The sequence below is a fragment of the Takifugu rubripes genome, chromosome 10, assembly GCF_901000725.2.
Source record: "Takifugu rubripes chromosome 10, fTakRub1.2, whole genome shotgun sequence".
Classification (NCBI taxonomy): domain Eukaryota; kingdom Metazoa; phylum Chordata; class Actinopteri; order Tetraodontiformes; family Tetraodontidae; genus Takifugu; species Takifugu rubripes.
The window spans coordinates 8,909,717-8,922,534 of record NC_042294.1 but is presented as its reverse complement, the minus strand read 5'-3'; the positions used below and the strand labels follow the sequence as shown (position 1 = coordinate 8,922,534).

The 12,818-nt window shown below is 47.3% G+C and overlaps 1 protein-coding gene across 1 annotated transcript in view; it reads right to left on the bottom strand.

The window, feature by feature from the left end:
* gli3 (GLI family zinc finger 3) overlaps nucleotides 1-12,818 on the bottom strand; it is a 73,126-nt gene that overhangs the window by 52,743 nt on the left and 7,565 nt on the right. Inside the window, exon 2 of the mRNA XM_003968118.3 lies at nucleotides 5,668-5,842. Within this exon, the coding sequence (XP_003968167.2) occupies nucleotides 5,668-5,800 (133 nt within the window). The 5' untranslated portion in view covers nucleotides 5,801-5,842. The remainder of the gene's footprint in view (nucleotides 1-5,667; nucleotides 5,843-12,818) is intronic.

Below are 12,818 nucleotides of genomic sequence, written 5' to 3'. Positions count from 1 at the left end.
ACGAGGGAGAAAGCTGTCGAGGGGGAGAGAGGGGGAAGGGGGAAAGGGTGAGAGCCAAGGCCCAGAGGCTGTGGAGGTCAGGGGAGAGAGATTAGGGGCTACGGGACCTTTTGGTCTCTCAAAGCATGTCTTGATTTAATCCAGTGAGTTTTGAGGGCAGAGCAGCAAGTGGCCTGAAACATTCAGGACATATTTCAAAAAAGCTACTCAAGCAGACGTGCTGTGTCTGTAAAAGGACAAGAAGGCTCAGCTGGGACAGTAATGTTGCATTCGGATAAATGTTTACACTGAACTAACCTGCAAGCCAAAACCGACCTGCTCTGTTTGCACAGATCAAATCAAACCTGTGGATCAATTTCAGTTTTTTTTCCTTCTTCCACGGCCAAGCAAATGTTAGAGGAACCAAACAAAATATTGTACAGAAGTCGGGAAACCTGATTCGTTCCAGTTTTTGACGGTCGTCGCCGTTCGTTCTGCGTCAGAGTGCGTCGCAGAAGTTTTTGCTCGGTATTTTTTTTACGCAAAACCATCTCTGCACCGCAGCTTCGCCACGATGCCTCCACAAATAATCAGCTATAAAGATGAAGCAGTGCCTTTACGGGTTGGAGTCTGCTCTGTCATTAAAAACCCCAACCCCTTCCACATGCGGGCCTCTGTTCCAACATCACCATGAACTCTTCCACCTGAATGTGGAAAGGATGTGTGAGCAATCACAGAAAACACACAGGATGCTCACAGGGGCACACCACAGTAAATCCCGCTCACCCGCTCAGCACACTCGTACTTTGTTCTTCGTGGCAGGAGGCAGGACACTGATGTGTACCGACAAATGGACTGAGTGGTCGAATGGTCGACTCCTGTTTCCCCACTTTATGGGTTTATGAGTTTATCACCCCATGCCTCCGGCTCTGAGAGAAGAACCCTTGACTGTGCTGGTACGGTGCACGCACACAGAGCAGACTGATTTGTCTTTGTAAAGAAGGTCACTAGTTCGAAGATTTGTCCCCGACTAACGTGACCTCTGACCCCAAGACCATTCTGGCTCTCAGCATGTCAGCGAAAATGATCTCAGGTTCTTCTAAGGGGCCATTGTACAGGCCAGCGTGACTTATGACAACTTGAAAAGAAATCCTTGAATCCTCGATGCATTTGTTGATTCAAAAACTGTTCTAGTGTTTGCAGCTTTGGCATTTATCTCCTCACTTAACTCAAGTTGCAAGGAATGCATTTTACGGATCCAAAAATCTCATTTTGGATAACCAGATTTGTCTGGTTGTTGTTTGGATGCCTTGTCTGCCTTCACTGTGCTGTTTAAAAAGGCATTATTCACTAGAGTCTTGAAGTCTTGGCTAATATGCATCCTCCAGACTTTAAACATCTGTGGAGCTCCAGCAGGCAGCTCGGGGTGTACATGAACGTGCCAAACAAGTCAGTCCAGGCTGGTTTAGATCTGGATTGGGCTGGGCAGCTGAGGTTCCTCCCCGCCCTGAGTAGAAGGCTAAGCTAATCCTGTGCCTCTGGCCCCTATGAGGTGGCTCTGCCAAAGCCTGCCCTGCTGTTGCAGGAAATTGCCGTCAGTGCAGAAGTCCGTGAAATATCTGTGCTCTCCAGTGGAGGAAAACCACCGTGTGAACAGGCCAGGGTGACTTTACACTCACAACTACGTTTAAACGCCGCAAAACATGACATTGTTCCCGTGGAGTTCGACATTTTGTTTGTGTTTTTTCTTAATTTCAGGTTTTCCGTATTTAATGTATAATTGATGTAGCATACAGAGCTCTTTTGACATTAAAAGCCAACGTTCCTGCGAGGGGTTGCGTGTCAGGCTCCATAACGCCTCCTCCATTGTGCTCTTTGACCCGAGGGCCAGTGGGTGATCCCATGTGGTCCCTTATCCTTCCATCAGTCCTCTCTCATTAGCCCCCACAGGCAGAGCCAGAGTAGGGTAACATAGAGGGGCCCCCATTTCCTCCTCCGGTACCCGTGACATTCACAGTAAATAAAAGCCGGGGGAGGCTAGTTGAGCTAGCTATGTCTTTGCCAAGGATTAGCTAGCTCGAAGTTTTGTTTCTTTAATTTGTGAAAATCTGAATTTCTGCCAAACATTTCCCTAAATTAAGTGCCTACTTACTACTACCCTTCTCAATTAATGCCATTTATTGTAAAATCGAGACAAAATTGCAAAAAAATACATTCTTTATCTCTGAATGAGGCGTATCCTCTTGTGGAGCACTCTGGGTGTTCTTGGTCATATTTACGTATTTCTCCTGTTGGGTGGATGAAAAGTGTAAAGCGACAGGAGGACTGACGATGGATGAGCAAAGGAACAGTTGATTATGAGTCCCATCAAGTGATCAATGATTTCATTAATAAGACGAATCACGCAGCTGTCATAGGTGTGACACGTGGCTGAGGGATGATTCTCTCCCTGCGCTCCATTCCCCCCCACCTCCCACCTCCCTCCCTGTCCTTCCGATATTGCCTCCCTTCTGCCAACGACAAGGGGATGGAGAGAAAGGGATGGAGCCCAGTGTTGACGGAGGCGGGGGGAGCAGAGTCGGAGGGGGAGACGGGAGGAAGAAAAATGAAAATCCATTTTGAAACCCATTTTCAATTAGGGGTCCACAAGCTGTTATCACAGGTGTCCCAGAATGGAGGCCCGTAAGTGAAAATGTCTCCTATCCGTTTCTGAAATGAAACCTTATCTGGGAGGCACAAAGATGGCGGGGACAGCGTATCTGTAAATTACTTTCCATCCCCGCTGTTAACGGGAACTTTATTTCTGTCAGATGACATTCCCCTCTATTTACTGTTGATCATTCAAATGGCTGCCTAAAAAGAAGGTGGCCCCTCACTCCCCTATCTCCCCTCGCTCTTTGTATCATTCTTCCCACCAGGAGATTTTCTTTTTCCTTTATTCAGTGCAGGGTCAAGTCTTTCTTTTTCTCCTTTAAACACTTTAACTACATCCTCGGTTTGCTTGGCCTATTTACACTCAACCTACAAGGAAAGCAAACATCTCTCAGCCTTTGAGGCTCAGCGTGTTTGCAACTGAGAAGCTTGATCTGGTGGTTTTAGACACCCCACCAAAGTGTCCCGCTTTGCAAAGACCGACCTTTCATATAAAGTGCCGTGTGCTCTGAATTCACTGACCCGTTTGGATCACACGCAGACGACCGCAAACGGTTACACGTGTCCGTTATAAGTGAGTAAATTATGTAATTTCATCAGGAACTGGCACTAATATCATAAAGGTCCATCCACCATCCATTTCTCCTTCTTGTTCTTCTTCAAATGGTCAGTTCAAAAGAAATCATCCATCCATTTTTTTTTTCTTTTCGATCAGAAAATTATCCCATGACGACAGGATTTATTCAGGCAAGAAGCAAGGACATCTTTTTTTTTTTTTTTTTGCTTTGGACTCAACAAAGGAATCAGGGGACTTCGCGGTCCACCTGCCTGCCGAATGATGAGGGTGGGAGGGGAGAGAGTGCCCCCCCCCAACCCCCTGCCTCTCCTCCCCCGGACCCTTCCTAAAGAGCACCAATCACTGCATTGTTGTGGCACAGTCGGCTCTTTTGAGCTGTCAGTGCAAGAGGAGGGGGCACGGAGATGAATGGCACACAGAATGAAGCCACCATTTAGCCAACCATGTGGGAACGTTCCACCGGGACTCAATAATTACTCAGGGACAAGAGGGGAAGGGACGGCGGAGAGTTGAAAAAGTATCCCTTGAAGTTCCGTTAGTTGGAGTTGCTGACAGGGAAAAATATCCCACATTTTAGACATATATTCCGCATTTCATTTCACTCCAGGTCAATAATATATTAGAATTGAATCAGCGGATGTTGTCCTGGATGCTAGCTTCAGGAGTTTAATTAGGGGACTTGTTGATGTTCCAGCAACAGTTTCACAGATGCAAATAAAGGTATTTATGGGAAATTTCTGATGTGTTCTACATGATCTGTTGTTAGAATGAGTGTGTTGTTACTGGCTGGTGTTGGCTAACAAGCTAGCTAACTTTTCAGGACAGCCCAGTTTATAGACTTTGTACCACCCTTTCCCTTTTTTACACTTCCAGCTCTCACTTGCTCCTCCAAAGTAATGTTAGCCATCGGCTAACTGTTATTGTTTTATTATTAATCAAGAATATAAGGTAATGCCACCCCTACTGTCACTCTTTACAATTAAAGTTGCAGAAGTCAAGTAAGCACAGAATAACATACAGAAAATCTAAAGCCAACATTACTGTCTTAACTTATCATAGCACATTTTTGCAAGGTGCACCCCCATCGGTGGGGGCAGGGGCTTTATAAGGGGTAAGTATTTTGTCAGTCACTGGGGTTCTGCAGCTGCTCACAGTTACCTTTTGTCTGGATGGAGGCGGTCAGGACCGGGGCTACGGGGGGTTAAAGTTGAGGCGAGTGTAGGGTTACACCTGATAAGAGGTTATGAGTTCTGGGGGCGACTCGGGAATGTGCTGTAATTATAACAACACAAAGAATGCGTAAGCTACCTTCTGATTCCGAGGGAGATTGCCATCTAAAGGGGGACCTCTCTCTGCAGATAGGTATCATCCATCCTGTCATCAAATGAATTATGAGGCTACTGTATGTTAAGGAGGCGAGCTGCTTAAAGCTTCTGACTTGGAGGAGGCGGCATCTGAGAATCCGAAGCGGTTTACGTGACAAACCTCCTGCTGTTCGGGGGGCTGTAATCACCAGCACATTAGGAAGAAATATCAGCAATCACCGAGCCAAATTACAACCGCGCGTTTTTCCAAAACAAACTCCTTTTTTGTCTCCCGCTTGCCCCCACTTAATTAATGAAACCGTGTCGGCCATCTGGGAGTGAGTGAGAGCGAGAGCGCGCCCGAGTTGCTTCAGGATACATTACTTTACCCTCTTCCTGCGATAACTCCCATATGGGAAGCAAGTTCGAGCAAGTTATTGGCCCCTTTTTCCTGGATTGTTTGTCTCAGATTTACACGGGTGGCTGATGGTGTTTGACGGGAACAGAGTTGAGGGAAAATGCTAAAGCACACCCACAAAAACAGTCTGGGCGCTAATGGCTCCAGCTGTTGCTTGGGCTTTGGTGATCTCGAAACCTGTCTGTGTTATGGCTCAGCACTCAAAAAGGCCATCCAGAGTTCCTCGTTCAGGAACTGGAACTGGTAACCGGTGAGAACGGCTGTATGATTTAACAGCACCTTTAACAGCATGTGTTGAAGACACTGGAATGTAAACATGCCGAAAGATTTCGGGACCAGCTAAGGTTGGGAATTGAGCCAGGGCGAACTACAAGTGAGTACCTCAGTTCCATCTTAGAGTAATGAGAACCTAAAAGCATTCATTGTGTCGCCGAAACCCGGTCATCAATATTGTAAAGTGGTAACTGATTATGTTTGGAAAACCCAGGAGCTGAATTAATGGTTAGAAAACAGCACATATTTACGGCTTAGTGACTGAGTTACGGATATGAAGGTGGAATTTTAAGTAGAAATGCCACAAGTGACGTAGCAACTGGCTGTTAGCTAAATAAACGTTCAGGGAAACAGTTGTCCGTAGAGTTCTCCGGGGAACCTGCAAACACCTACAGCATATATGTGACCAAAAAGCTCATATAGGATATATAGGCAAAGTTTTCCAAAGGGTTTCAACTTCCTACCATTGGAGGTGGTGCTGGAGGCCACTGCCTTCTCGCTGATGTCATTGCGCGCCACCAAGCCTTTGGTCGCCGCGATGGTCTCCACCTTCTTCTTCTTCTCAGCTGCTGAACTGGCCTGGGATTGGGTTTCCATGGCGATTGTTCATTCCTCAGCACCTCATTGAGATGGGATTACCTGCCAGAGAAGGCGGACTTTCAGGTTCTGATTTTTTTTAAAACAAGTATTTTACCAGAAGAGCACTTTATTAGGGAAGGGTTCAGATCTTCGTGATGGCCGCAGCAGATCGTGGATTGATCCATCAACAAACCCTGACTTATTTCACCTAAAGCTTCCTCCGCTGTGGCTAATCCATCCAGTATTTGATCAATTGACCAAAACACAAATTTGCGTTGCTTGAGTTTCACCCCAGTCGTGCTAAACCTTTGAGTCCACGTCAGAAACCAGAACGACTTCATAAACGCAGCAATGCAGGACATCTTTCTTTGGTTTTATGCCTCAGTATAGAAGTGAGAGGCAGCTTGTGGATACGCCGATAATCCTACTCTTGCAGTCTTTCCACAGAGAAAGGAGAAACCTTGAGGGGATACCACAGAGAGAGAAACGTTCACAGACCTAAAAAACAAGGGTTGTTTGAAGGCCCTGCTGGGAATATCATGGTGCCGGGCAATTTTTCTTTCAAAGAATAAAGGTGGTTCAAGTTAATGCTGTCTGTGGGTTTAGAAGGGGGTTCAGCCAACAGTCTGGCAGACATGCTGCTCAGTTCAGCACCTCAGAGGCTGTCTACAAGCTCAAATCTATCTGGGTCATGGAGGTCTCTGATTATGAAGAAAACACACGTGATTCACAAGGAGCACTCATTTACACAAAGTACAGGACAGCTCCATTTGGGCCAGAACAAAGCCTTTACTTAGAACTCCATAAATCACAGATAATTACTGGAAATATTTAGTCTGACGTTCAACAAACACTGGTTAATTACCCATCTGTACTATTTAATTGTCCTCCGCCCTGTAAACATGTAAGGATACAAAAAAACAGCAAGAAAATAAACAGAGGGGTGCCGCGAGAGTGCTGGGGGTGGGGGGGAACCAACTCCCCAAGGGGTAAAAGCAAGGGGGAAGTTGTGGGGGGGACTTCAGACAAACACTGTGCGCTTTGTTTGTTTTTTCCAAACCCCAGAAAAACCAGAGTCTGCCTCCCGAACCCTGATCCAAACCCGCCAACAACATCTGTAAGCAATCTCCAACTCACGATGGGATGGGGGGGGGGCAAAAAACACAATACAATTACTGCCTTACCAATCAAAACAGAATTAAACAAGAGTTTGTCCTCTAATCACTCCCATATGAGTAGACATGTAGCTGCTATTTCTCCGGACCAAAGACATTTTGTCCTACTTGTGCAGATTTAGTGTCTGATGGGATTCTTTCATGTGCTTTTGGATAAATTGGTTGTGGGCTCGGGGCCCGTATGCAAGTACCCACTTTATGATCGATCCTAGCACGGCAATGCAGTCTCCCCACCCCCGACAGATATGAAACTCCTGAAACAGGAGTGTGACTCAGTCTTTGTGGTTACATCACTCTAATGAATGAACCGGAGCATGTGCAGGTCTTCCTGCCAGCCCAGGTGAGTAAAAGCAGAGCGCCAAGGGCAGAACGTACGGCGAATACAAAGATCAGGATTTTCGGGTTTGGGAGAGGGGGTAGGCGAAGAGAAAGCGGGGCATTCCACTGGTCGGCCAAATATTCACAGGTCCGAGCCGCTGAAGCGTGTCAGACCGGTCCTTTGTGTTCCAGAAGGCAGGCCACAGTTCCAAAGCAGCAATTAAAAGCTGGACCTTTTCACCCATAATCCTCCTGACCTGGACGCCCACACCCAATCCTGCAGATGTTCCCTGCTTCAGGCCTTCGTGTTGCTCATTTTCACCATGTCCAACTCTCCAAAGTCGATAAATAAACACATCTGCACCAACTTTGCAGTCGGAAAGGAATGTTTGCCTCTTGTCATTTAATTATCTGCATTTAAAAAAACACAGAAACCTCAGTGATGAACTGACCCGAGACACTAAAGTCAGAATTACTCCACATCAAGTCAGAGGTTGCTGCTGCCATCCCAAACTAAAAATGCTAATGTGATATTAGCATCACCCATGAAATATCTGCCCTATGTCCAATTACAGAGGAGAAAAAGAGGGTCTATCTTTATTTGTGCTCAACCGTAATCCTTCCACACAGGAAAAAAGAGGCGATTAAACAGGTTTAAAATACCACAATTCAGACGATTCCCTCAGAAAAGGGGGGGAAAAAAATCAGTCTTATTTTATAAGCACATTAAGCAAATCAATTTAACATAAATTACACGCCTCTGCGACAAAGGCACGGAGTTGAAAGTCATCTGCGTATTGTACACATCAAAGTGAAACACTAAAATAAACTTTTGCCTTTGATAAAAAAAGAGGGAAAAAAATGGGTTTCTGCTTTAAGGCTGCTAACGCTGTCAAGAGAAACACAGCTTCCCGTTACTTAGACGCTTCATCTTCACACGCTTGATTCTGTGAAACTCCCGTCATTAGCCACACATGACAAACACACCGAACCAAGAGGACATTTTATATCAACTTTTGAAGTGTCTTCTTAGATTTGGCGACCCCCCCTCACAGGGTGAGTACTGTATTTGTGTTCATTTCATTAGGGCGACTGTTCAGCGTCGAGGGCCCCCCGAGGGGGGAAACTGGCAGCGCCGCAGCATTCATCATCATTACATCAGCGACCACCGAGATCTGCTATCTTAGGTTTACCGACGCTGCACAAACGCAGCGCGGTGCGTCCAGTTAGGGGGGGGGGGGGGGTGATGGAGACGATTGAGGGAGATTGTGAGCGAAAAGTGGTATAAGAGGGGGAGAGAGCAAATGGAGAAAGGGTGGAGAGTGAGGATGCGTGTGTGTTGGCGTGCCTGTGCGTGTGCCTCGCTGTGCCGCTGCGTGCCTGCACATGTTTTCCTGTGTGTAAAACGTGTGTTTCTGCACATTTCACAGCTATGCCAACATTAAGGCCTCCTGCACAGCTGGAATAACTATAACACTCAGGGGCAACCACCGGGGGGGGGGGGGGGGGGGGGGGGGGGGGGGGGGGGGGGGGGGGGCTAGAAGGACTTCAGCCAGATTAGCAATAAAACAGATCTCACTGGCCTGGATGTGTTTGCATTGGATAAGGCCAAAACGGGGACGAAGCCTCTTAAGGAGACAGTGAGACAACTCGCGTTGAGTTCGACACACTGTCTCGGGTTCAGAATCCCGACTGAGGAGGTTCCCAAAATTCAACAGCCATGAGGGGGAAACCACATACTTGTGTTCAACACTGCACTTAGGGCTTGCCCTTGGCCCTGGCAGCCAGACGCGGGGACTGGGAGGGTTGTGGCCGAGGCTCCCATTCACCGGTAAAACTTAACATTGTGCCCAGATGGCACTAAGTCTGCCCTGCAGCTGATGGAGATCAGCCCCTCAAGTTAAGGGCCATTTAGCAGGAATTAGTCACGCCCCACCACACATGCACACACGCATCAAATCCCAGATATTTACACGCATAATGGTGTTGCGTTTGCCCTTTTCTCACTCTTTTGTGCTTGGTGACATGTCATCTATTCAGAATGTCACTCATTTGCATGTTTTTATAGAATCTTTACATAAGATGGTGTGTGTGTGTGTGTATGTGTGAGCGGCGGTGCGGCAATTTAGGGCTGTACTCAGATTTTTAACTTCCACTGCTGATGACGCCCGCTTGTCTCTGACCATAACCCACAATGCACCCCGGCCCCTGCTGCCACATGGTCGCCGCGTCAGCAAACCGTTTGAAGCCTTATCGCGACCGTCCTTCTAAACATTTGAAGAATTATTGTCAGCACAAATGAGCAGTTCATTATTTGCCGTCAAGGACAAACAGCACAGCATCACAGTGGCTTTCAGCAGAGCTAATGAGATTATCCTCGCATGTGTCTTTGGTCCCTCAGACCTCTCCACTTAAGATGCTTTGGAGGGCTGGTGCGGGACCCTGCGTGCCGCACTGCAGAGTGAGCCGGGCGCATCTTACATTCCTGGGTAACAAACCCACACGATGTAATCGCGACGCTTACACGATGCTTCTTTTGCGCTCTCTACCCAGCAGATAAGGGGCGAATAAAGCGTGAGCCTCAATGGAAATCTGGTGCGCTCTCCTCACAGCCCCCTGCTTATTAGATGCTTTATTTATTTTGACTTTGCGTTTGTTTGGGAGCCACTTGCGTCGGGCCAAGGGGGCTGCGACGGCTGAGACAATGGGTAATGCGGCATCCATTCTCTCCTCACCCTAAAATATAAAGCTCGTTCTTTCAACACTTTTCGGGATTCTTGAAGATGCTGGTTCAGCCGTTTCCTGCAGGCCACAGCAAACAATGCAACCAATCCCTTCTGTGCGCCGACAAGAGAAAACACGGCTCTGCCTGCCAAACTTTCAGCCATAGGAAACTTGCAGAGATTCGATTATGAAATCCCTATTTCCATCTGAAAGAGCAAATGCAGCCAGCCACCTTATGCTCCAGTGCAGAGGTTCTCGCTCAAATGGTCCCTGAGCATGGAGCTGACGTAAAGAGAGTGAGGTCTGTTTCCTGTCAGTGGGCCTCTCATCTCCAAAGCAGAGAATCTTCTTCATACTTCAGAAATCACTTCGTACGATGGAACAACCAGAGCGCATCAACAACATCCTTCACTCTGCTTCCGCAGCCAAAGACTTTACATTCAGTGCTCGATCTTTTGAGAGCACGGGAATGCATCTGTGTCTTTGTGTGTGTGTGTGTGTGTGTGTGTGTGTTTGCTTTTTCGCCTGCTTTTGGTACAGCGGCTGCTTTACACTCCTCTCGGTACGGTGTGTGCAGAGTAGGGGAGGGACCCCAGGGGGTACGAGTAAGAGAAAAGAAGTTCCCGTCCTGATGAAAACCTCACACACATCTCTGCCTCTTATTCTCTTTCCCAGCCTCCTTGCACGTGCGCTCAGAGTCAGATAAAGCAGATAGATGGTCCTGTGTGAGTGCATTCGGCAGCCGATGTTCCTTTGACAGGGGGTCAAAGGTAACCGGAGAAGCCCGAGATCCATTATTGATGGCAGACATTTGATCAATGACCACATCCATCTAGCTCTTTAGCGGAGGGAAAATTGTTGCATCTCTAACTTAACAGCTACAGGTTACGGAAGCCAATTACGCTTCTACCCTTCCATGCATTCCACCCCTCCTCTCTTTTTCTATCTCCCTTGCCTTTCCTTCATTCCGTTATGTCATTGGAATAAGTGTTGGTGTGAAGTGAGTCAGTGCCGAGATGTGATTAATGACAGGCCTCAGCATCTGCGGGCCCAGAACGCTAACAACAGCCAGGGGGCAGCGCGATAATGCACAATAATAAAGCCGGCAGATAATCAGCCAGGCAAAGCAAGGCCTATTAGCTAGCCCCATCAGGACGGCTAAGTGAGAAATTAGCCCTTCCCGAGCTCCGCCACAATTCATCAAGTGCCGCGCCTGAATCCCCCCTCAAGAAGTCATAATGTTTACTTAAAGACTGGCCTCGGTGCCTCAGCGGCAAGCTTTATTGGCTCTTATTAATTCCCGCTCAGGCCCTCGCGGCCTTGCCATTTAAACCGAATTAAAGGGGTGAAAATTGGATGAGATGAAGCTGTCTCGGTGTCGGGCTCCGGCATGATAAAGCCGGACCTAAACAGAGTGAGACTTGTAAAGAAAGAGAAAAAAAAACTATGAAGGCAAATAAATCAAGATGTAAAGGAATGTTGAATGAGGCTGTCCCGAAAAGTACCGCAGTCGGTCAAAAAGAATGCAAGAGAGTGCGAGAGAAGAAGAGACGGCGTTGCTTTAGAGGCAAGACTTCCTGTGTGTATGGGAACGTTTCCAAAAGGGTAACACAGGCTCCCACATTCCACCGAGGCAGAATGAGATGATTCACTTGTATCTCGTTATGGTCTTCTCTTTCATCGCATGGAAAAACATACCTTTAAATCAGGTCACTCTTTCAACGCCGAAGCCTTATTTCAGCATGTCGGTGATGGACCGGAGCGTATACAGCAGGGAGAACATGGGGAAAACACCAAAGTTCTAAGGAGTCGAAGCACGCTGCAAAACTTTCTTTGCAAAAGTTTGGTACCCGGAAAAAATAAAAACGTAGTCAAAAGCTGAAATATGCTGTGGTGCAGTTCCAATTACTGCATCTGCCACAAGTATCTTAGCTTAAACGTTGGCGTTAATCATGTAACCGCAGAGTGTGTTTGACATGCTAACGCGAATCTATTATGACATAACTTGTTATTTCGGGGCAGTTTGTTCTCGGTAACAGATCAATCTTGAAACATGCTTGTTTTGAACGCCGTAAGTACCAATTGAGTAGAATTTGTCTTGAACGTACTAAACGTAGCTTGGCTTCTGGTCGCTGCGCTGGTCTGGCCAGCGGTCCAACTTTTCATGATAAGGAAGACCGAAAGTTGCCAAGTTTTTCAAACGGATCCTTCCAACATTTTACTTAAGTTATTTCCACTTTGGATCAGACAAATTGGGGCCATCCTGGCTTCTGATAGCATCTAATTTGACTCATTCCTGACATTTCTGAGATTTAAAAAGGCTTCATTAATCAAGGTGGGGGGAAGGGAGGGTGCTGTCGGGGTTGAAAAGGTAAAAACGGTGCTTTTATAAGAGCTGTGGATGGGGTCAGGCCTGTGGGTGAACTGTGGCGGCAGGTACGGGTGTGCAGTATAAAATAATGCAGAGTGTGCGGCAACAGAGGGGAGTGATCAAAGACAGCTGAAGCTCAGAGGGAGTCCCGGAGTCTTCCCGCTCCCTGACGGCTCTCCCAGTGTTAGGAGACAACTCTCACCCTTCGCTTTCATATCCATCACCGACCCCCACATGGGCTCCAATCCCTCCGTCTCAGAGGATTCTGGCTACACCCCCACCTACAGCAGCACTCGGATATGCATCGAGTTGCTCATTTGAAACCGCTGCACCAAACACACGCGGCTTAAAGGGACTCTTGGCCGGATGAGGAAGGTGAAACGGCCAGATGATATCTCAGCACCAGCTCCCAGGGTGTTTATCATAAAAACACAGTCCAAAGACCAAA